Here is a 23,742-nt window from a genome sequence, read left to right on the forward strand (position 1 = left end):
ACCCCTGGACTCTGGCGGAGGGGGACTGTTGGCCTTTCCTCCCGGCTCAGCTGTTGTGCAGGGCCCTGCCCCAGTATTGGCATGAGACCCAAGGGGACGAGGCTCACAGCCTCCTTTAGAGGTGACGATTGGTCTTTCAGGTTTTGAGCCTGCGTCAGCCCCAGCTCCCTCAGTCCCAGCCTGGCAGGGCCGCTCCATCGGCACAACCAAACTTCGCCTGGTGGAATTCTCAGCCTTCCTCGAACAGCAGCGAGACCCAGACTCGGTGAGTGTACTGCGAGGTGTGCCTTGAATCCCATCCCGTTCACCTTCCCCCGCCTCTGCCTTCCTTCTCCTTTCCCCCCGCCTCATGCCTGACAAATAACCTGCATGTAAATGGGCCTGCGGGAGATGAGCCAGGCCGACTTCCAATTAAGTAGAAAGGTATTTGTGTTGACAAATAGGTAGAATTTTAGAGCCAAATGCTCTGTGCCTCAAACTCCGGGGAAGGCTGGAGCTGGAAGGGAAAGGCCTTAATAGGCTCTTGTGTTTAATAAAACGTAACAGTAGGTGGCAGTTACTGAACCCTGACGTGGGGCTGGCACTGTGCAAAGCTGTTTATATACATGGTCACTTTTTATCCCCACAAAAACCCTACAAGGGCGGGTACCATCTGACAGATGAGGAAACAGATTAACTTCTCAAAAGTCACACAGGTAATACCTGTTAGATGCGAGATTCCAATTCCTGTCTTTAAAACTCAAGCCTAAGCATTTAGCTTAGTTATTCTATACTGTCTTTGCTTGTTTTCTCAAGATAGCAAGTGGTTCTCTTCTTAAGGAGAAGTAACAAGATGGTATTTTAGCAGTTTGATACAGAACGCGTTGCATTATAATATAAATACCAGTCACAATGGCATCTGGACTCTGTGTGTCATTTTCTTCTTTTCTGTCTTCACCACCCCATCCAGCACCCGCCATACCGTTCATTGTTTCTCAGCCTGCGCCATTATTTCCCATACATATGTGAGCCTCCCTTCTTTCCTACCCGATGAGCCCCAGACCCTTCCTTCACTCCCACTCCTTGGCTGTGAGAATGAGCGTTGCATCTGTGTGTGGGTGAGCCCAAGGCAAAAATGCAGGAATCAGGAGGTTTGTCTTCGGGATCCTCACCAACTTCTCTCCGCACACTCTATCTCACCCTCCCCCCACCCCCCCCCCCCAGCCCCAATCTCGGGCTCCCAACGCCCAGAGGTCCCAGGCTCCCTGTGAGTTCACCGCCTTGCTGTCATTCCCTCGTCAGCAGAAAGTATCATGGGTGAGTTCACCATCCATCGTAAATACCAGCACACTGAACGATTGGAGGTGACCTCTCCGGGGTGTTTGTACTTCAGCTCAGTGGAGAGCCTCTGATGGCGGCATCAGAGAGACACCGCGAGCCATCACCAGAGTGGAGACCTAGGGGGAGCCTGTGTGTGGACCGCTGACGCACTTCTGTCTACGAATTGTGAACTCTGGGAGCTGGTAGTAAAATAGAGCCTGCTCCAAAACTAGGGGGAAAAATGAAGAAAGGGATGTAAAGTAAATCATTGGGCCCATTGAGGCAAGTTACTGGGGCCAGGGAGGGAAGGGCCAGCTGGATCGCTCTTCTTACGTGGCTGAGCGGTTTTATAGGAAGGGTAGTGGCGATGGCTTAAAATCTTTCTCTCTGAGAGGCACTGAGATGAACAAACATGAAGATCATCCTCCTGGTTCTTTGTTTCTTCTTCTTTCTGGAAAGTACAGGGGATTCTTTGGCCAAAGTCTGGGTTTCGGCCCAGGAATGCTTTTCACTTTGCATCACGTGTGTTTGTATGGCACCTGGTTCCTTACAGAGTACGGTGTAATCGATTATTTCATTCTGTCCCCGTAGGGCCCCATGACTAAATTGTTTGCCCTATTTTACAGACGAAGAAACCGAGGCCCAGACAATGTTAAGACAACTTAAGATGTTTAGCAAATAAGCACAGGGATCAGGAGCCCAAATCTATTCCGTTATACTCTTTTGACTACCGTAAACCATCCCCAGTTTTGAAGTTCTCTCTTCAGTACACATGCCTCCTGTGTGGCAAATCTCTCTCTTTGCTTGTGACCATTTTTTAAGGAACAGAACTCCAACGCACTGGGAAGCAAAAGTCCCAAGATGGTAGTTGTTTTCCCTGGTTAAAACACGATAGAATGTTTTATGGCAATAAAAAAAATTTTTTTTTTGATGAAAATGCCTATGGCAGCCCCGTCTTGTGACTGTCCTCTCCAATCATGGACCCATTAGGGCCCGGAATCTCTAGTCTCTCTTTTTGTTGTTGTTAGTGTTGATTTGGCTTCACGTTGTGAATCCCTGGATTCCTTCAGTCCAATCTGTAAACATTTACGAGCACCTGCGCATGCGTGCACAGTGTCTGCCCACGTGGGGTGTAACATCTAATGGGGGGACACACACAAAGCACCAGCCACTCATGAAGAGGTCATTGTGAAGTATGGTGGGGTTTCAGAAGGAAGAGCATCGAATGCCGCGAGCGATTAACGGCACAGGGCAGACTCCCTTGAGGAAGTAACCTTAGGTAGAGGATTGATCTAGCCCGAGGAAGAATAAGGGAGAAGAACATTCCAGACGTGATGACTCTGAGTATATAAAGGAGTAAGTGAAAGTTGGTAAACAGTTTTGTAAAGGCAGGACCCACCACCTCCTTGGAATACAGTCCAGAGATACGTGTTTTGTACGTGTTTAGGATTACACATGATAATCCGACTGGTTCGACTGGATTTGGCCTTTTACCGATGGAGGAAAAGGTTTGGCTCTAAAGACTGGACTTTAGCACATGACTTCAGAGGCCCCGAAATAAATGCAAGGCCTGGCGTGAGTCAACACCCTTGGGCCTCTTGAGAACATAATTATATTTTAAGGGGACACGAGTTGGGGACTGAAAGAAATTGGAATTCATTCAACAGCTAGTTTTAAACACTTACTACATGCCAGCCACTGTTTCAGGTGTTAGGGATTCAACAGCAGAGGAAGCTAATCCCCATTGTCATAGAGGCTGTGTTCTAGAGAAGACAAACCAGAAATGCACGCACACACACACACACACACACACACACCCATGTGGAGTGATGTTGGTGCTGAAGTGAATATAACAGTCTTTCACAGTGTGAAAATTACTCGTCCTTTAGATTAAAAAAGTATAATTTCTGAAAGTAATAATACCATCTAATACATATGTTGGTGTTGCTGGCTTGCGTCATGATTTTAAAAGTATGTCTGTCAGTGCCAACCAAAGCTGTATCACTGTTGTGAAATTATGTCGTTTCCTTTGTAAACACCAGTCTCACTTTTGATGTGGCTCCTCACATTCCTGGGTTCTGGACCCTTAGTTTGCAGGGGTACACAAATGGATTTAATGTGTACAAGTGAATACACGGGGGATTGTGAATAGTAGCATATGGGTTAATTTTAGGAGAAACGTGAGGGCTTGAAGGATGAGTCTTACCGAAGGAGGAAGCAGGGGAACCTTGGGAGAACAAGGTGACTAATTGAAATTTGGGGGGGGGGAGAATTAACAAAACTATTTAAAGCTGAGTTCGAGAGGGTCTCAAGCACCAGCTTCTCAGATTACATAATGTGTACTTTATTTTGCAACTACAGAGCGCTAGGGTGCTGTTACAATGAATGTAACACTTCGGGCCCAAGGTCACACTGAAAAACGTGGAGTTTGTGGATGGTTTCTTTGGCTCTCAGACTTTCTGTGCTTCTCGGGCTTTAATTTTACTGTAATTTTGTTCCAACTCTAGGAAATTGTAAAGCCATCTAAAAGAAACTCACCTGGTATCTTTTAACAATTTGGGATGTATACAGTGTTTAGAATTTAACATTAGACACGTACACACATACAGATGTGCCCCCCCACTTCTTTCTCAGGGCTCAGCCTCCTTGGAGTCACGGGCTTATAGGCAGTGGTGACAAAAGGCAAACAAATAAATGAGTGCCCTGCGTCTTGTGCTGTTTTTCACTAGTGATTTCTTTCATCTTTATCACAGCCCTGTGAGGTTGGTAATTCTATTCCTTTTTGTAGAAGAGGCCTGGAGAGATAGCTGGTTTAAGGGTAGCCGTGGCCAGCGTTGAACCCTGCTGGTACTGTCCCCCAGGAGGAGATGAGGCACGAACACACACTTGTGTAGCAACAGAGGCAAGAGGAGAACCTGGTTTGCCACATCCCCAGTCTAGGGCGGCCTCCCTGGTACCAGCTCTTCTGGAAAGTCACTCTTCGGCACACCACGCGCATCACCACTGCCGCCACCGAAGACTTGTTCCTGACTGCCATCCCTGGCGATACTGGCTGCTGGTAATATTCCGCAGTACAGTAGAGGCAGTGGCCGACGCCGTGCATCATTTTATTTAATCCTGTGACACAGCCTGCCCCATGTTAGGCAGTCACTTGTCATTGGACACGGGATGGAGGTCCAGGCCTGCTGACTCTGCAGCCGGAGACGATGACCAAAGAGCTGCAAGATCCACTTGTATCTTCATGTTGTAGTCCGTAGCTCCGCGAAATCTGTGAGGAGCGAAGGAAGAGTAATCCGGGCGGCGAGCGCCCCCTGCTGGCTCTGCATCGTGTACAAACCAGACGGCAGCATTTCCCCAAATCGGTGGTTGTTTATATTGGTGGAAAACCAGCAAGTCAGTCCCTCTGTTACCTTTGGCTCCACTTGAAGCTAAGAGAAAAACAGCAGAGGGTGAAGAAAGGGAGGAGGAATCGAAACAACAAAGACTATTTTAGAAGTGGTTAGTAATGCTTGAAAATGCACTCTTCTACATGATTTCACTGTTGCGTATCAAAGGACTTCCGAATGTTAAGTGCAAGATCCTCCACCCAGGGTGGGCTGTTTAGAAGCACCTTGCCTGAAATCTGGCCAAGGGAGCCAGCTGCTCCTTTAGGCGGATGAAAACCTGGGCTCACCGTCTGTGCGCGGGGAGTGGTTTTTCCTGATAAAGCCTAGCCAACTTCCTCCATCCCTACCCTGGGACGCGGCAGGTTCCTCCAGCCCTCCTGCAGCCCGGGCCACATCCGGCCCCACAGCTGGCAGCCCCCCACTGGTTCAGACTTCCCAGGCACAGGATTGTTCTGGATGCCAGGGCAAGCAGCACTATATGCAGGAAGAGAGTGTGTGAGTTTACTTAGGTAGGAGTTCATACAGCCAGAGAAGGGAAGGCGGTGGATTGGAGAAGGAGGGACAAGGAGAGTATTCTCTTTCGGTTGGGAAGCAGCACTGCTTTGCAGAAAAAGGAGGGGAGCTCTGTGACGGGTACAGGTTTTTCCCTGAACAGGGAAAGCACACCTCAACTCACTACAGCAGCGATGACTGTTGCTGGCACTGACTGAGCTGTTTTAAAAGCACCGTATGCCAAGTATGTTGACATGGATACTGTTCTTCTCTCCAGTCTGTCAGTAAAGGAACAGAGGCTCAGAAACACGAGGGTACGTTATCAAGATCCATCGGCAGGAAGTGGCCGTGCCAAGGTTTGGCTCCACTCGGTGTTCTTAACCACCTCACTGTACCTTTGAAGAAATAAAGAAATTATTCAAACAGAAAGACCGCTGCCTTCCAAACTGTGAGCTCCCTAAGCACAGGCTGGATGTAAACAGTGCCCTTCACCTTGGGTAGAGAGTTGGGCTGGGTCTCCCCCGAGCTCCTTTTCCAACCTGGGGCACCATGGTTCTTCTCAGGATTTGGGGCAAAGGAGTAAAAGAGGCAAAGAAGATTGCCACCTGGACTTCAGAACACATCTCCCATCATGCTGTAGTGGCAACATGTGTATTCTGGTAGAACGAGAAGGCTCTATCTGAATTCTTACCAGCTGTGTGAGATTGGGGACCAGTGGACTCAGCCTGACTCCAGTCTGTTCATGGACATAATGGTCTTCACTGTATTGCTGTGACAGTGAACGTGAGTAGGATCCTTGGACATGTCGACAATTCCACAAATCTACTTAAGACCTGAGCGCCTTGTAGTAATGTAGCAGGAAGTTGGGCCAGAGATAAGGAAGGGACCAGGCTCGAGAGGCTATGCTCACCAGGTGGTTTGGACCCTGTTGAAATTCAGCGGGGAGCCAGAATGATTTTTGTTTTAATTTTTTAATGTTTATTTATTTTTGAGAGACAGAGACAGAGCATGAGTGGGGGAGGGGCAGAGAGCGAGGGAGACACAGAATCCGAAGCAGGCTCCGGGCTCTGAGCTTGTCAGCACAGAGCCCGACACGGGGCTCAAACTCACAAACCATGAAGTCATGACCTGAGCCGAAGTCTGACACTTAACTGACTGAGCCACCCAGGTGCCCCATAGCATGATTTTTTTTTAATTAATTCTGATTAATTCTGATTTGAATACATACACACAGCCCCAAATCTAGAAGCATAAAAGAATGGAGGGAGACTTCCCATCCTTCCAATGCCTGTCCTACCCCAAGTAGGTAACCACTGTTACTAGATTGTTGTGAGTCCTTCCAGAGATTTTTTTTTTAATTTTTTTTTTTAACGTTTATTTATTTTTGAGACAGAGAATGAATGAGGGAGAGTCAGAGTGAGGGAGACACAGAATCTGAAACAGGCTCCAGGCTCTGAGCTGTCAGCACAGAGCCCGGCGCGGGGCTCGAACTCACGGGCCGCGAGATCATGACCTGAGCCAAAGTCGGACACTTAACCGACTGAGCCACCCAGGCGCCCCGCAGAGATTTTAATACGTATACCGGGTAATGTGAATATCCTCACTCCTCTTTTGAAAGACAAGATGTGGTCGGATGTGTGTTCCAGGAGAATGACCTTGGCAACTGGTTAGAAAGCAGGCTGGGGGAGGGGAGTGACTTTCCAGTCCAGGTAATGTGGCAAGGACCAAACGAAGGCAGTGGCCTGGACATGCCCAGGGGGATACAAAACAGAGAATGTCAGAGGGGAGCGACATCGTGTTGATAAAATTAAAAGGCCTTGGGGATTAATTAGCTGTGGGAGGAAGAGCATAATGGGATGACTGTGTTTTTGAGACCAGGGATGGCGCTGTAATTTGAAGAGCTGTGGAACAGAGAAGAAAGCAGGATTGCTAGGAGCTGGCCTGTCTGCTAATGCTCTTGCTTCTTGTCAAAATGAACTTGGCTGGAGTGGGTATTGGAAACAGAGAACCTCAGCGTCTTTAGGTAGCTGAGCCTAGTAATCAGCTTCTAGATGGCGTGGCCAGATATTTGAAGTTTGTCTTGAATCCAAAGCCCGTGGTTTAAGGAGTTTGAGGAGACGTAGAAGCAGTAACCACCATTCAGGGAGATCTTGTGTTCTAAGCATTCTTCCGTGCATTTCCTCGCAGCGTGACATGGAGGGGATCGGGACTGGGACGATCTTGCGAGGACAAGGATGTGCACCCCAGCCCCACCCCTCCGGGGGGGCCCACCTGCAGTTCTGCAGGTTACCCCGCAGATAACCTTATTCTTTTCTACGAAGACAGGTGGTCACTGTGGCCCCAGGAGCAATTTAATTTTCGTATTTTTATAGCTCCTTTCAACGGCCTAAATTCACAGATCAACGAAAATTCCTTGGTTGGATCACAGATCCTGGTTTTGGTTTGGAAAATGTGACCGGTGCAGCTCGAAGGACATGTACCATTGATGAGGACTGTGGCGAAAAGAAAGGCAGGTGGTTTGTATGGGGAGTCGATTGGAGAAATAAAGGAATGAGCTCCGAAGCAAGGTTAAAACTCCACGGACTGCCAGGAGAATCCCTGCCTGTATCACGGACAGGGTGAAGACTTAGGGCAGGGTTTCTCTGGAGAAGTTTCTAGGCCCTGCGGTGGCTATTGAGGCAGCACTTCATCTCGGAATGGGGTCGTGCTTTCACGGGAAACAGCTGTTTGGCCTGATGCAGTTGCCGGTCCTTCAGAAGAGAAGCTCCTTCTCGCACCCCAGTTCATGACGTGGCAGGTGGATCTCATGAACAGCAGACCTGCCTACCAGCACCTTTTCCTAAACTTGTTTAGGAAGCAGCTCCCTGTGGTTCACACAGAACTGTCCTGTTTACTGTTTCGTTTGCCCTTCACACTGACCCCTGGAGAAGAGCCAACCAGGTGTCATCTGCGTTCAGATGAGGCAGTCAAGACCCAGAAAGGTTAAGCAGCTTGCCCCAGGCCACACCGCTCAGCAACGCCAAAGCTCGGCTTCTAATCCCTGTGTTGTTAATGGACGCCCCATGTGCTTGGAATAAATGGTCAGAGCGCACATTTGGCCTTCCCGGTTCTCCAAGGGAGGCTACAGCTGGTCCGACGGTTGGCTGCGCCCAGTGTTTAAATGCTTCTCTCCCCAGGTTTTTCTGGAAGGACACAAGCAAGGCGGTGTTCCTGGGTGACGGCTCAGTGTGGTGTGCTGTGGTTTTCCCCGCTCTGTCTTGCGTGCTGCCCGGCGGTCCCCGCTGCCCATCCTCACCCAGCTGTACCCTCTCACAGCGGTGGGTGGTTTATCCTCATGTGGGAGCTGCGCTGGGCACTCGCCATCCTTTTTCATTGCCATTGGGGGATGAGGCAATTGAAAGCATCTGGAAATCTGGGTTTTATGGACGTTTCACAGAGGCCCGGCCAGGCTCCCATCTGCTTTCCGGGGCGGGTCAGCTCCCCACGCCCGCCTCCCCGCCGGTTGCCGTCCCCGCGCACGGCCCACGGGCCTTTGCAGCTGCACCTCTGCGGGGAAGACCCGCTTCTCTCTGAGAAAACAGCAGACCCTCTCTAACCGTGGTGGTGGAAATGGGAGGCAGGGCCGAGGGGGTGCATCCTGGTGTGAGATCTGGGCAGGAAAGACCCAATTTGCTCCTTAGTCTTTGCTCTCAGTGCTGTTTGTTTCTGAGAAGGGCACAGGGCAGGGGACGAAGCCAAGTAGCCAGGATAGGGCTGGTGCCTCTGAGCCCTTAGCTGAGGAGAGGCCCTACTGGAGTTTGAGCCCGGCCAAGCCCTGCCCGTCCCCCCACTGCCTCCAGGCGCTGAATGTGCAGGTCATTCTGGTTGGCTCGGCCCTACAGCCACTCCCTGCAGGGCCCAGGGGTTATCGCAGGTTGCCCAGGCTGCCCTGGGGGAGGGGTGTCTGGACAGAGCCCAGGCAGGCGAGGGACAGGAAGCAAAGGTAGGTGATTTGTCCCTGTTCTGTTCCAACTTGTACATTAGCATCCCTTGACATGAGTTATTCGTCTTGGTTTCTTTAAATTCCTAAGTGGATTATGATTTTTCTGCTGGTATTATTTGACAGCAGTCATTTTTCAAGGTTTTACTACGTTCTTCACATACTTGGAATTTTTGAAACAAGTTTAGGAAAAGACCGCCATCTTTATGTCGGACGGTGTAGTGCAGCTCTGGGCGTGTCTGAGGAAGCGGCACCAAGGCCAAGGGCCAGGGTTTTTCTCTCCCCCTTTTCACAAAAAGGGAACTGCCTCATCAGAGGTCCCTGAAATAGAATCCGGTAGCAGTTCTTTTTTCGAAAAAGAGAAAAGAAAGTCAAAATCAAACCTGAGTGGCCACTTTGGGGAGTCTGGTTTATCTCATCTGTGGTGATGGGCACTTTCAAGGACAGGTTCTGCGCGTTTCAGAGAGCGGACACTGACCAGTCTGAAGGATAATAACAAGTTAGGTGCAAGCACAGCACTATGTATTTCCCACACATTATCTGCTTTAACCCTTGTGATGATCCTTCAAGGTGGGTTCTCTGCTTCTCCTACGTTCCACATGTGGAAGCTGTCCCGGAGGGCTGGACCCAACCCCATCCCCATTGACCCCCGCTAGGAAGTGCCACCCAAGCCAGATTTGGCCACAGACCCTGACTGACTCCAGAGTTCGGGCCCTCGGGGCTCCCTCTGCAGCCTCCCCAAGCAGCAGAGAGGAGAGGAGAGCCGGGAGCAAGATAGAAAGTGACCTCACAACAGATTTGGGAGAGGAGGAAAAGTCCTTTGTGAAACGCCCAGGGTAGCTAAATAACCCGTTGCAAGTTAGCTTTGTTGAGTTTTTAGGGTAACATTCACCTTTGTCACTGTTTACACACTACACATTCTTCTGCTGTGAAGAATGGCTAGAGGGATTGTAACGACGAAAAGAGAAAATGAGCATGTTCCCAAGTCAAAAGAAATCTGTGTATTAAGGTTGTGTCAGGGGCTGCCGAGCTGTGAGACATCCTTGATCCAGGTGGGACTTGGCTGGTGCAACATTGGTGTTTTTGGTGAACTGTCCAGGCAGACAAGGGTGCCTGTTTCTGCTGGGTCATTCTGAGGAGTTGAGCCATAGGAAGGCTCTGTGATCTGACCAAGTTCCTTTTGAGTCCAGGGAACTGTGGCCAACTAGAATAAACATCCTGAAGCACAAGTCTTAATATTTTTGTTTCCCTTTATAGTTCTTTCTCTTCCTCAAAAAAACTCCATGATGTTCCAAGATAGTTTCTGATTGGCTGTTTATTTAATTTAATAAAGTCATATTTGTGCTTTGTACATAAGCCAAATTGAACCAGACTCAGCCTATAAAGAAAAGCAGTGGTCCTCTGTCCCATGTCTCCCCACCTCCTGGTCCTTCTTCTTAGGGACAGGCACTTATAAAGCCTTTCAGCTATTTCTTTGTATATTATTGCCATATTCCCAAATAACATGATCATACTGTATATCTCAATCCATCAATTTTGGACATTTTTTGTTGACTTCTCGCTATGGAAGACCACACTTAGCTCTCTAAATAAATTTAGCACTTTTTTCCTGCCCATCCCCTAGTGTGGTTACATCACAATTTTTGGTTTAGTTAACACTCAGCATTTGTATCACAAGCCTGTAAATTTTACATACAGCATGGTTAATGTGTGATGTGTTAGAACCATTTTCTTGATTGTAAACATTTTTTCCTGGGATTTGTCATTGCCTCTTTTTTTTTTTTTTAATTCGGTTTTTACATGCCCATACAAGTTCATCCTCAACGTTTCTAACAGAGTTCTCATACTCTTCTCCAGATGGTCACATAAGTCAGGGGATCTTTCAAGTCCATTGTCCCCTTGGTGGCACCCCTCCGGCTCTCCATCCACCCTGGACCAGCTGCCGTCCAGGTCAGGGGCCCAGCTGCTAGCCTGTGCATTCTCTTACCTCTCTTCTGGATTAGGGCCCCATCTCCCTCTTGTGATTTATTCCCTCATTTTGTGAAAACATCCTCCGGCAGCTAGCTGGAATAGTTGGAGCCAGGGCTAATTTTCTGAAACCTTTACAAATCTGAGTGTGTTCAACTCTCACTCAGATGTGATGGATAACTTGTTTCTCATCATGGTTTCCAACTTAGACTTGTGAACCCTTATTCACATCCCGTGAGTTCCACCTCTGTTCTCCTTGCTCATGAGTAACACTGTATGGTTAGTGCTGGAGAATAGTCATTCCTATCAAAAGAGCAGGTGAATGCTGATTTAAGTCATGTGATATACGGGAGAGGAAATGTTGACTGTCTTTATTCCCAACCCGCTCTATGGGAATCATTGAGAACATTTATTTACATGGGTAAATATATGATTCTGACTGTGGAGGCAATAGACTAGCTCCATACGGTGACTCTATAGGGTCTGTGAAGAAAAGGGTTTTGTGCTATTAGCTCATGGATTCCCTGTGTCTAGCATAGTGCCTGGCATAGAATGGGCCATAGGAGTGCTGGTTTGTTCCACTGAAGTCCACAAAAGAAATATGCAGAATGAGCACCTTTTCTGTAGTTGTCATTGAAATGTTGATAATCCACACATCCACTGACCACCGCAGGAGACTTTTTTTTAATCATTGAACAAACCAACGCTAACCTCCTTTTTTGGTATCAAGGCAATCTAGTCTTAGGCTTTAGTGTCCATGACTTACTGACATTCACCCAGTTTCTGCTTATACATTGCCCCCAACACTTAAGATTAGTTGCTGCTACTGGTGTTGTTTTTGCCAATATTTGTTTCCTGCCCTATACAATAGAATTGCCCTTTTTTGGTGCCGTGTGTCACCTTTAGCTTTGGGGAAACCACCATTGCTGAAAAGAAAATGGGATTTGTATGGGAAGGAGGAAGGGAAATCAGGTATTCACCCTGACCTTCTTCCCTTATAAGGAGAACTGGCAGGATGGGAAGTAGTTAGAGCCTTACCAAATAGTTTTTAGAGTTTTGATTCCATCAAAACTTGAACCCAAACGTATCCAGTAGATCTCTTCCTTTCAGTCTTCTGGATTTGGGGGCGGAGGGATTCCTAACCTACCCAGGTTGAATTAAGGGGAGAGGGAAGGCTGTTTGTCTCACTGCTGTGGTCTCCAGGATACCTTCTTTAGTCCTTTGTATTCTTAGAAACAAAGTCACCTCTTGGCAGGAATCAAGCCACCCAGATGCCAGCAGTCAGGGTTTGGTTTCACGTCACCAGCTTTGGAGAGGCAGTGCCCGGTTTCCTTTGGCAAAGACAGCCTGCCCTTCTCCGTTCATTTCAGCCACTCGGGCACAAAGGTAACTTCCTCAAAATAGAAACCTTAGAAGAAGAGTCTGTCTGATGCATCTGCAAATCATTATGTTTATCCTGAATTCTAATTTAACTTCTTAGAATTTTGCAAACACGAGTCAGCTTTTTTCTCTTCTCTTTTCTCAAGTCAACCATCAGAAAACGTAGATGTGAGTGAGTGAGAAGGGTCTAGACGTTTTCTTCTGGGAGGCGGTGTGGTTGACGTTTGCGGCAAATGCTCAGGCTGTGGCATTGACAGGTCCGAGTTTTATTCTTAACTCTGGGACTATTCCCGGAAGTGTGACCTCAGGCAAGTCTGTTCATCTCTGAACTTCCATTTCCTCGTGTGTAATGACCTTAATAAAATGCCCCTGCAGTGTCATTGTGAGGCTGGGATTACCTGAGGTCACATATATAGAAAGCACGTTGCCCGGAGCAGTGAATGGGTACAGCGCTTTTCCGTCCGTCGGGCACAGGAGAGGTCTGTCTACACTCCGGGAAGCTCATTATGAGTGGGCCACAATCGAGAATTTGAACGGTCGCATGGCTTCACAACTTGCTCCCAGCTCTTGGCTTACCTGTGCTTTTTTTTTTCTTTGCTGGGCAAAGGGGTAGCGAAAGTAGGAAAGTTCTTTTGCCTCTCCCCCCAGGATGGAGTCACCTCACATAATAGTAAATGACAACAGTAGGAATCTCAGCAGCTACAATCGGTCCAACACCTCTTACGGGCTAGGCCCTATGCCGAGGGCCCTCTCTCTGCATGATCACCTTTCGTCTTCAGACCCGCGGTGCAGTACACATGGTGCGTCCTCGTTGACCATGTGAGCAAGCTGGGATTTCAGGTTCTCATCTGGCTCCGGGGTTTTTGTGTTCAGCCATATCTTCATGGCCCCCGTGAAAGTGTGGTAAATTTTGCCCCCCGTTCACCTTCCTGTCCTCTTGACGTGCAGAGGTCCTGGGTTCCAGCAGGACGCTGCAGGGACCCTAGCTCTCGTGAGCCAAAAAGACTGCAAGTCCCAGCTCCTCACCTACATCCCAGCTCTGGCTGCCTGTGGGTGGCTGCCAGGGAGGAAGAGCTGGGAGTGCGGTGTTCTGCAGAGAGACTCGGATTCTATCTGCAGGTGTCCCCATAGCTCTGCTTGTGGTGCATCCTTGCCCAGAAACTCACAGCCTGCAGGGGGCACACGAAATGACAGAAACGGTGCTGCCCGGACAGGGCCGGGGAGGGCTGGGAGCTTGCTACCAGCAGAGGTTATTAGGAAGGGTTGGGTGGATGGACACGCACTCGGCCGGTCACCTGGATGATGAAAGAACAACGCCTTTTGCCCTCAGCTCTCAGAATGGCGGGGAAGTGGAGAAAAGATGATGTGACAGCATTTGGGAACATTTACAGAAAGGTCAGAGACACTCCGCTGTGTGGATCTCAGCTCCCTAACCTGGCAGTGGCTTTGACTTTGTTTTTCAAATTCTATTCCAGTACAGGCATAGTCTGTCCTTGCATAGTGGTCCCCAGCCCCCAGTCTCACCTGAAACCTACCAGGTAGCTGGGCAGAGGCTGGGTCCGTGACAGAGCTGGACAGGTGCCCCCTTTTTCATTTCCCCTGCTGCTTTTTAGGGATTTTGAAGCTTTGGTAAAGATCCCATTCTGATGTTGAACAGAAGAGGGGCGTAGCCTTCTCCCAGAAGATGCTGGACCCTGGCCGCCATCTCCTTATCTCCAGCACTGTGAACAACTGCCATCGGATGGGGTGTCGAGCCTCCTGCCCTCTGGTCCTGTGGCCAGAGGTCCATGGTCTGTGTAGCAAGTTATGGATTTAAACCAGCATTTCTTCAGGATGTATTTCTAGGGTTTTGTGACCACACAAGTTTAGGAAACTTTGGGTTACACTGTTAAAAACTGTTTTTTAATCATGCTAATATCTACTGTGAATCTCAAAGAAGGGGTTTTTTTAAAACAGTAGCCAGTAATACTAGCTAGCATATATCGTTTACTGTTCATTGAGTCTGTGAGCCTAGTAAGCTCTTTCTACACAGTTTCTCATTTAAACCCCATAGCATCCCTGGGGGGTAGAGGCCAGCACCTTCCCCATTTTAAAGACTGGGGAGGCACTTGTCTTAGCTGGTTTGCCCTGGGCACAAAGCTTTGTGCTCAAGCAGGCTGAGTCCAGACCCCATGCTCTTAACCAGGATATAGTACTCTTCTGGTAGGTGACCTTGACCAAGGCTTCTTGTATTTGGGACTCCTCATTCCCAATGGGATCAGTATCCCGAAGCACTCTAGTTGGAGAAACGTCTGTTTAAACTTAAAAGGTAAACAGGGGCTGCTCGGCGAGCAGGGGCATAGAATCTCTTGTATGAGTCCTGTTGGGTTCCGCTCTCCCCGCAGCCCCAACCCCCACCCCCACCCCCCGCCCCAGACGTGTTTGTGTCACGTTATGTTGGTGTCAAGCGTCTTTTCTGCAGGAGAGGCAGGCACAGAGGATCTGGAGTAGGAAGTGGAGGCCACTGGTTCTCAAACCTGGCTGCATATTGCAATTCATGTAATGACCACTAAAAATTGCTGATGGCTGGCCTCGTTTTCTGGGATTTCCAGTGAGTCCGGATGGGCTAACCAGGCACTGGTGAGGTTTAAATGTTCTTTGAGAACCACTGGTTTGGACAACTCCTTTGTGGTCCAGTGACCATGTCTTCTACCAAAGCAAGGAGAAGAAAGGGTCTCTTTTCTAAGTTAAACGACTTAACAGGGTTTTGGTTGGTTGGTTGGTTGGTTCATGACTGAGTGACCTGTGTTCTCAGATTACTGGCCCCTTATAGCCTTGTACCATGAATCCTCTCCATGGCCTGTACTCCTCACCCTAACTTTGCACTGACAACCATGTACTGACCGGCCCCTCTGCAGAAGCTTTAGACTGGTTACTGAGGAGAATGGTGGGAAAGAGGCTCGGCACTCTTACTCCCGTTGGAGGAAGTAGGTGGGTACCGCTGCCCAGAGCACTGCATCCGTGCTGTTGCCAGGGGAGCTGGGGCAAGAAGTGCATTCTGGGCGATGCTGTTAGCTGACCACACACACACACTTTTTATTGGGCTTAATTGCAAATATTGGGCTCCAAAGGGTGTTGCTGTCATTCTCAGTTGAATCAGATGAAACTGGGTGAGAGGATAGTTTCTTGGTTCGGTAGTTAAAATAACTTCAGCTGTTATTTACTGCTATGTCTCCAGAAAGCCCTTTTTAGGGAAAACATATGCCCTTGTCAATGAAAGACAATGATTGTTTTAACCCTGAGCTATAATGGCTTTTCTTAACGTCTTCATCTTTTCAAAGGCACAGACCCTAGGCTATTCAAGGCGTAATTCCAGGATTTCGAGACTGTTGCTCTTTTTTTCCAGTTCAAGATGGATGTGCCCCAGGTTGATCAAAGGGTTTGTAATGGGAATGTTTCTGTTGGTTTCTTACAGTACAACAAACACCTCTTCGTGCACATTGGGCATGCCAACCATTCTTACAGTGACCCATTGCTCGAATCAGTGGACATTCGTCAGATTTATGACAAATTTCCTGAAAAGAAAGGTGGCTTAAAGGAACTGTTTGGAAAAGGCCCCCAAAATGCCTTCTTCCTCGTAAAATTCTGGGTGAGTAAGACATTGCTGTGGTCGCGGTGGATTTTGTCTGAATGGTCGCATCCTGTGTGTGAGCGCGGAGCCCGTGCGCGTGCATCCGCAGGAGCGCCTGGGGGGCCATCCCTGTGCTGACCTTGTGATACATCCTTGGGTACAGATGCACCCGGGCAGCATCTGATATCCCTGCCCGAGAAAAAGAGAGATGGAAGGCCTCTTTGGGCTTCAGGGCTCACTCGTGCCATGGCCGTCCTCACAGACGGCTGGAGTCGTGATAGAGGACATGGGGCACGACGAGACCCTTTCTGTTTCTTCTCACTCCATTAAGCAAAACAACCTATAAATTCCACTGGAGCACAGGACCTGAGGCAAAATGGGGCCGGGATGGAGATAAAGTTTCATGCTTCAAGATTTTGGAAGTGTCGGAGAGCCTGCAAAGTGGCTTTTCCCCGTAGGTCCCTCATTTGTGCTTTAAAACACCGAGGGCAGATCCCCCCAGCTGCTGGGGCTCGCCCTGAGAGAGGTTTTCTGTTCTTTTCTCCACTAGTCAGGCTCGAGCCAAGAGACTGCTAACAGGTCACAGGCATGAGTACAATGTGTGTATATTGGAGGCAGCGAGACACCAGAGGGCCTGTTAGCAGTATTTATAAGTCACCCGTCTTTACAAAAATAAAATCACTTCAAACGTTTGCACTCCTTAGCATGGCATTAAAGGCCCTAAGTGAGCTGGTTCCAGGGGGTTCTTTGCTCTCCATCCTGTGCCCAGCAGTTCTGTGTGTCTGATGGATTTTTTTCCTTTTCTTCTCTCCCGTGGGGCCAGCTCCTCCTTCCTTTGAGATGGTGGCTCCTTTATTCTAGCACCTTCCTCACTTAGGCAGACCATTGATTTTCCTTTTACTCCCAGCGCATTTTGCAGTTAATCAGTTCCCATGCTGGGTCATAATTACTTGGATGTGTGTCCCACTCCCCTCTGGACCCAGGCTACCTCCGGGGCACCTCACTCATAATAGGGCTGCCGTTTATTGAATACCTGCTGTGGGCTAGGAGCCGTGCTCACGCTTTACACTCATTTTATCCAGTCCTCACAGTGTTAAGTGGGATTTGCCTCCTATCCAGCTAAGAAAACAGAGACTGAGAGATTACAAAGGACAGGCTACTTGTAGAGTGGGGGGCCGGGTCTTGTAATGAGATAAGTTTGGCTGTTGTGCCTCTGCCTGATTTCCTGGCTGCCTCATACCCTGTGAGCCCCGGCCGGTCAGGCAGGGCGCCGGGAGGCAGGGGGGGAGGGGGAGTTCTGTCCATCGAGGACTCTCCATTTCTCCAATACCACACAAACGCCTTACACAAAAAAGCCCAGAGAATGGGGAAACGAATGAATAAATCAGGGGAAAATGTATGTTTTAAATTTCTTGGAGGAGAATTTACATATTAAATTTAGTTTGTTTAGTTTCTTATATCTGTCCGTGGCAACTAGATTTCATTTTTCATTCTTCTGTATTAAATTTGGATTGTTGTGGAAAAAGCCCTCTACTTATATTAATGTTCTTGGGACAAGTAATACATATGGGTAACCTGAATAAGGAAAAATCCCTTTCAGATTGGGGGCTGCCACTAGAGATTTGTATGGTCACTGGGGGTCAGTTATTATATGGTAACATAGCAGTTTTCAAAGCATGGCTTAGAGTCCCCTGGAGGGTTCATCCGTATACTTTCAATGGGCTGAGAAGGCCAAAGCTATTGTTATTATGACACTGGGACATTATTTGGCTTGTGCACACTGCTGATATGCACTCTGAAGGTTCAAAAGAAGTAGGGTAAGGGGTGCCTGGGTGGCTCTGTTGGTTAAGGATCTGACTTCAGGTCGTGACCTTGCGGTTTGTGAGTTCGGGCCCCACGTTGGGCTCTGTGCTGCCAGCTCAGGGCCTGCGGCCTGCTTCAGATTCTGTGTCTCTCCCTCTCTCTGCCCCTCCCCCACTCATACTCTGTCTCTCTCTCTCTCAAAAATACATAAAACATTTAAAAAATTAAAGAAAAAAAAAGTAGGGCAAAACTGCTGAAGCTTTAGCTTAATTGGGCTGGTACTCACGTACAGTTTCAAGAAACAGAGAACTAGTCACACCAAGAATGTCCTTTATGAATTGTATTACATCTTGAACCCAGAGTACACATGGCAAATGAATGCAGGGAGCCTGCCTGCCACATCAAGGAGAACGGCTGACAATATTTATTACCAAAGAGAAAATCCTAGCTTTCTAGAAAAAATAAGGGTTTTGGAAAACTCATATCCACCTCCGTGAACTTGACAGCTTTCCAATACTTAAAAGACTTGTCTGGTGAGATCCACAGCCAAATCAACAAAAGTGACTTTTTGGTATTGTGTAAGATAAACCAGTGGATTTTAATGTAACCGCGTATGAAAAGTTCACGGGTATGGTTTCAGATTCCACACTGCACCTGCGTTTTAAGAAACTATCGCTTGTTGGGGCGCCTGGGTGGCGCAGTCGGTTAAGCGTCCGACTTCAGCCAGGTCACGATCTCGCGGTCCGTGGGTTCGAGCCCCGCGTCAGGCTCTGGGCTGATGGCTCGGAGCCTGGAGCCTGTTTCCGATTCTGTGTCTCCCTCTCTCTCTGCCCCTCGCCCGTTCATGCTCTGTCTCTCTCTGTCCCACAAATAAATAAACGTTGAAAAAAAAAAAAAGTTTAAAAAAAAAAGAAACTATCGCTTGTTAAGTTTTGGTATGGTATGAAATAAAAATGACCACAAGTATCTGAAGAGCCTATTGAAGTACTCTTCCCTTGGGGCGCCTGGGTGGCGCAGTCGGTTAAGCGTCTGACTTCAGCCAGGTCACGATCTCGCGGTCTGTGAGTTCGAGCCCCGCGTCAGGCTCTGGGCTGATGGCTCAGAGCCTGGAGCCTGTTTCCGATTCTGTGTCTCCCTCTCTCTCTGCCCCTCCCCCGTTCATGCTCTGTCTCTCTCTGTCCCAAAAATAAATAAAAAACGTTGAAAAAAAAAATTAAAAAAAAAAAAAAAGAAGTACTCTTCCCTTTTCTAGTTCCCTATTCATGTTAGTCTGGATTTTCTCCATGTACTTCAACAAAAACAACACATCGTGACAAGTTGAATGTAGAAGCATGTTTGGGAGTCTAGGAGTTTACATGAAGACACACGTCAAATACATTTGCAAAGTATGAGACAGTACTACTCTTCCAATTTTTGTCTTTGTTTTTTAAAATATGGGTATGTCCAATTAAAAGAAAAAAGATGTAATGAGTTTGTTTTTTAAGTAGGTAACAAACAGGGGTGCCTGAGTGGCTCAGTCGGTTAAGTCCGACTTCAGCTCAGGTCATGATCTCACGGTTCATGGGTTCGAGCCCCGCATCGGGCTCTGTGCTGACAGCTCGGAGCCTGGAGCCTGCTTCGGATTCCATGTCTCCCTCTCTCTCTGTCTGCCCCTCCCTCACTCACGCTCTGTCTCTCTCGCGCTCAAAAATAAACATTAAAAAAAATTTTTTTAAATAGGTAATAAATCTTTTTAAGATGTTCTCAGTTTAAATTTCCAATACAGAAAATACAGATAGGTATAACCGACAGAAACAAAAGCCCCTTGAGGTCCTCAATAAGTTTTAAGAGCAGAAGGGGGTCCCTGAGATCAAAAAGTTTTTGAGAACCACTATTGTGAAGGGTATAAAAAGAGGCCATTCTGGGGCGCCTGGGTGGCGCAGTCGGTTAAGCGTCCGACTTCAGCCAGGTCACGATCTCGCGGTCCGTGAGTTCGAGCCCCGCGTCGGGCTCTGGGCTGATGGCTCAGAGCCTGGAGCCTGTTTCTGATTCTGTGTCTCCCTCTCTCTCTGCCCCTCCCCCATTCACGCTCTGTCTCTCTCTGTCCCAAAAATAAACGTTGAAAAAAAAAATTAAAAAAAAAAAAAAAAAAAGAGGCCATTCTACTCAAGTTGATTATAATTAATCAGAAATTGTAGGATCCGATGAAAGGAAACCGTTTTCATTACTTTCACGTTAAACAGTATTGGTTTTTAAGGTTAATAAGATTTCTTATAATTAGCATGTTATTTGGATATAAAGTGGAATGGAAAGTGCTTAAAAAGTTATTCTTGTTTTTGCTTCCAAAGCAAAAACTTGGGATGATTTTAATAAACGCTTTCAGTGCTGGGCCCCTTTGGTCATGAATCCCCAAGGAATGAAGCCTAGATTGTAGCGTGTGATTGCTGGTAGGAAGTGTCCAGTTTAGAAACAATCGCTCTGGGATTAGATACTAGTTTATTAAATTAACACATGCAAGATTAAAATTAAGCACTCCTATGAATGTGGGAGGAGAATTCACTCCTTGAGTACAATTGTGAGCACCACTTAACCTTTATAAAGACATTCAGTCACAACCACGTTAAAATAAATGAGGAGGGGCGCCTAGGTGGCTCAGTCGGTTGGGCGGCCGACTTCGGCTCAGGTCATGATCTCGAGGTCCGTGAGTTTGAGCCCCACGTCGGGCTCTGTGCTGACAGCTCAGAGCCTGGAGCCTGTTTCAGATTCTGTGTCTCCCTCTCTCTGTGACCCTCCCCCGTTCATGCTCTGTCTCTCTCTGTCTCAAAAATAAATAAACGTTAAAAAAAAATTTTTTTTAAATAAATAAATGAGGAAAGGCCATTTGAATTAGGTTTGCAATTTGCTGCAATTTGAAGTTGCACTGGCTTCCTCCGATGCCTCAATAAGAATGAATTATACTTTAGAATATCCTTGGATAGCTGGTGTTTCTAGCAGGTGTTTCTGAAGCCGGTTTAACACTCCCTTTGAAATATTTTTTGTATCTGCAATTTGCTTAGCAGATTTTCTTATCTTTATGTGAATTCAGTAAATTTCAGCAGAGATCCTGTACCCGATCTCCTTTATTCTCCTCCCTTTTTCCTCCTTCTCAAAGTGCCTGAAGTCTCTAGGGTGTCAAAGTCAGGCTGACTCTTCATTTGCCCCTACGATTGCTCCTGAAGCTGTTTTCGGAATGTCGGGCCGGCCACCTGCAGCCTGGACTCAGTCGGGCTAGGCAAGGTCAGGAGTTTGCCGCGGAGGAAATACTGAGCGCTACCCTCTGAGTGCCTGTACTTGGAGGCGCGAGCTGTGGGCACCTCCGCCCTTGGCCAGCTGACCCTTGAAGGTGAATGGCATGGTGGTGTGCCAAGCAGCAGTCTCTCCACTGTTCGGAGGGTGGAAGACCCTGACTTGCACCCCAGGACTCAGGTCCCCAAACATAAATGACCGACAGAGGCAAGGGTGCCCATGTGGGTGCCCCTCTACCCTGTTGGCTCTATAACCCCTCATGCCTTAATGGGGTGGGGCACCAAGGGCCCGTGTGGATGGCTGTATATCTGGTGAGATCTTTTTTTTTTCTTTTAAGAGCCTTATTGAGGCATAATTTACAAACCATAAAATCTACACCTTAGAAACCGGTGATCTTTAGAAAAATGTAGAGTTACATAACCATCACTCTACTACAATTTGAGCCTATTTGTATCAGTCCAGCAAGATCCCCCGTGCCTGTTTGCAGCCGTTCCCTGTTCCCGCTCCCAGCCCCAGACAGCTACTGATCTACGTTCCGTCTGTACAGATTTGAACCCTTCAGTGTGCAGCCGTTTGCACCTCGCTTCTTTCCCCCACAGTGTTTTGAGGTGCAGCTATGTTACGGCGTGCCTCTAGGTAGCCTCTTTCTATTGCCTGGTACTAGCCCATCGTGTGGACATACTGCGTTTTGCTTATCCGTTCACCAGTTGATAGACTTGTGGACTGTTGACCCTTTAGGCTTTTCTCCAACAATGCCGGTATGAAGTCTTTGTGTACAAGTCTTTGTGTGGACATGACGGTTGCGTGTTCACCATCTTTCTTGGCATTTTTCCATAGCAGTGGAATTGCGAGGTCACATGGTAACTTCATGTCAAACTTAAGAAACTGCCCCAGGTGTTTTCTTAAGTGGCTTCGATTATTTTCCCTTCCCACCAGGTGAGATGTTAAGGGTCACTCGCCACCTCCTTCAACCATTATGGCGGCCAGTATCGGGGTAGGGAGAGATGACCTTGAACACTGTAGATGGATGAGGGGCTGGCTAGGGGGATCAGCAAGACACAGGGCACATGTGAGGTCCATCCAGGTGAGTTCAGGAGCGTTCAGGTATCTTGAGGTGCTTTGCAGCTGGGCCTTCACTTGTATGCGAGGCGTAGGTGGGCAGACAGATTAGGAAAGACAATGAATCGGGTTTGATCGTGTCAGCAAAAGGAAGCCGTCAGTGCTTTTAACCATTTTCAAGCCAAGAGAGTATTCGGATTCTTTTTACTCAGTGTTACAGCGACTTTATTTGCATTTTGCCTTCTCTATTTTTATTCTTTATCTTTTTCTTTTCATGACCCTCTCCTTATTTCCTTTCTCTTCCTTCCTGCCTCCTTTTCATTCACTCTTGTGCATTTTAATTCTTTTCCATATTTAATTACAAAGAAAAGAAGAGGCTTCTGCAGGAAGGAGAGGGAAGGGGCTTCTCACTTTTTCAGCAGTTGAACGTGACTTAATGAGTTCCCTTTTTGAGCCAGGACTATGCCAGATAAACATGTCCTTGATATTATTTAATCCTTGTGAGGCCCGTGTGATTATTCCTACTTTACTTTACACATAAAGAAATTGAGTCAGGGAGAGGCAGAGTGACTTCTGCAAAGTCTTACAGCTAATCAGTGTGGGATTGGCCAAACTCTGAATCCACACTCTTTCCATGAAATCTGTGCATGGCCTCTGCAGGGGGCACAGCTCTGCCCCTAGCCCCTCTCCTGGCCTGATTTCGCTGGAAGCCGGTGACGGTAACCGACGGGAGGCAGCATGGTTTCCGGCTGAAGTCAGCCCTGTCATCACGGGATGCCCTGGTGCACGTTACGTGGGGGCAGCCGTGAGCAGACGCTGCTACCAGGAAGTTCAGGTCGGACCTCAAGTCTTCTTAGAAAAACTGATACCTCACTGTTAGCGGCCTTTGGGGTGGGGTTAGGGGAGCAGCAGCTTCGTGTTTACATTATGATTCCAAAGGCAATATCGTAACATTCTAGACAGTCTTGGAAATATATAATTTTTCATTCATTCCTAAGTGCACCATGAATATAAGACATGTTTATGTAGCTTGAATCGGGTAATACATTAAATTAAATCTGGTATCCGGCTTTTCTCCCTTACCAGACACCCTGCCAAGTGGCCATATGCCATTACATCCCTCATTACCTTTTTGTTTTTTTAGTTTATTTATTTATTTTCAGAGAGAGCGCTCGCGCGAGTGGGAGAGAAGGAGAGAGAATCCCAGGCAGGCTCCACGCTGTCACCGTGGATCCTGATGTCGGGCTTGAACTCACGAACTGTGAGATCATGACACGAGCCAAAATCAAGAGTCAAACCCTTAACCGACTGAGCCACCCTGGCGCCCCCCTAATTATCATTTTTAATGACTACACAATATCCAATTTGCTGGTTAAATAAGAATTTAGTTATCCTTATTTTATTAAATATTGATAATATTACTGTGTGTGTGTGTGTGTGTGTGTGTGTGTGTGTGTGTGTAAATAACCAAGGTGCTGTTTTCTAAGGCAGTTGAGCGCTGA

The 23,742-nt window shown here is 47.7% G+C and overlaps 1 protein-coding gene across 1 annotated transcript in view; it reads left to right on the top strand.

Moving 5' to 3' along the window:
- Positions 1–23,742, top strand: part of TEAD1 (TEA domain transcription factor 1) — a 177,510-nt gene that overhangs the window by 127,595 nt on the left and 26,173 nt on the right. The window contains exons 9-10 of the mRNA XM_047072209.1: positions 141–265; positions 15,959–16,132. Coding sequence (XP_046928165.1) covers positions 141–265; positions 15,959–16,132 — 299 coding nt within the window. The remainder of the gene's footprint in view (positions 1–140; positions 266–15,958; positions 16,133–23,742) is intronic.

This window comes from Lynx rufus, unplaced genomic scaffold (genome assembly GCF_022079265.1).
Source record: "Lynx rufus isolate CCGP_SWC_20201006 ecotype Redwood Valley unplaced genomic scaffold, mLynRuf1.p SCAF_9, whole genome shotgun sequence".
Taxonomy (NCBI): Eukaryota; Metazoa; Chordata; class Mammalia; order Carnivora; family Felidae; genus Lynx; species Lynx rufus.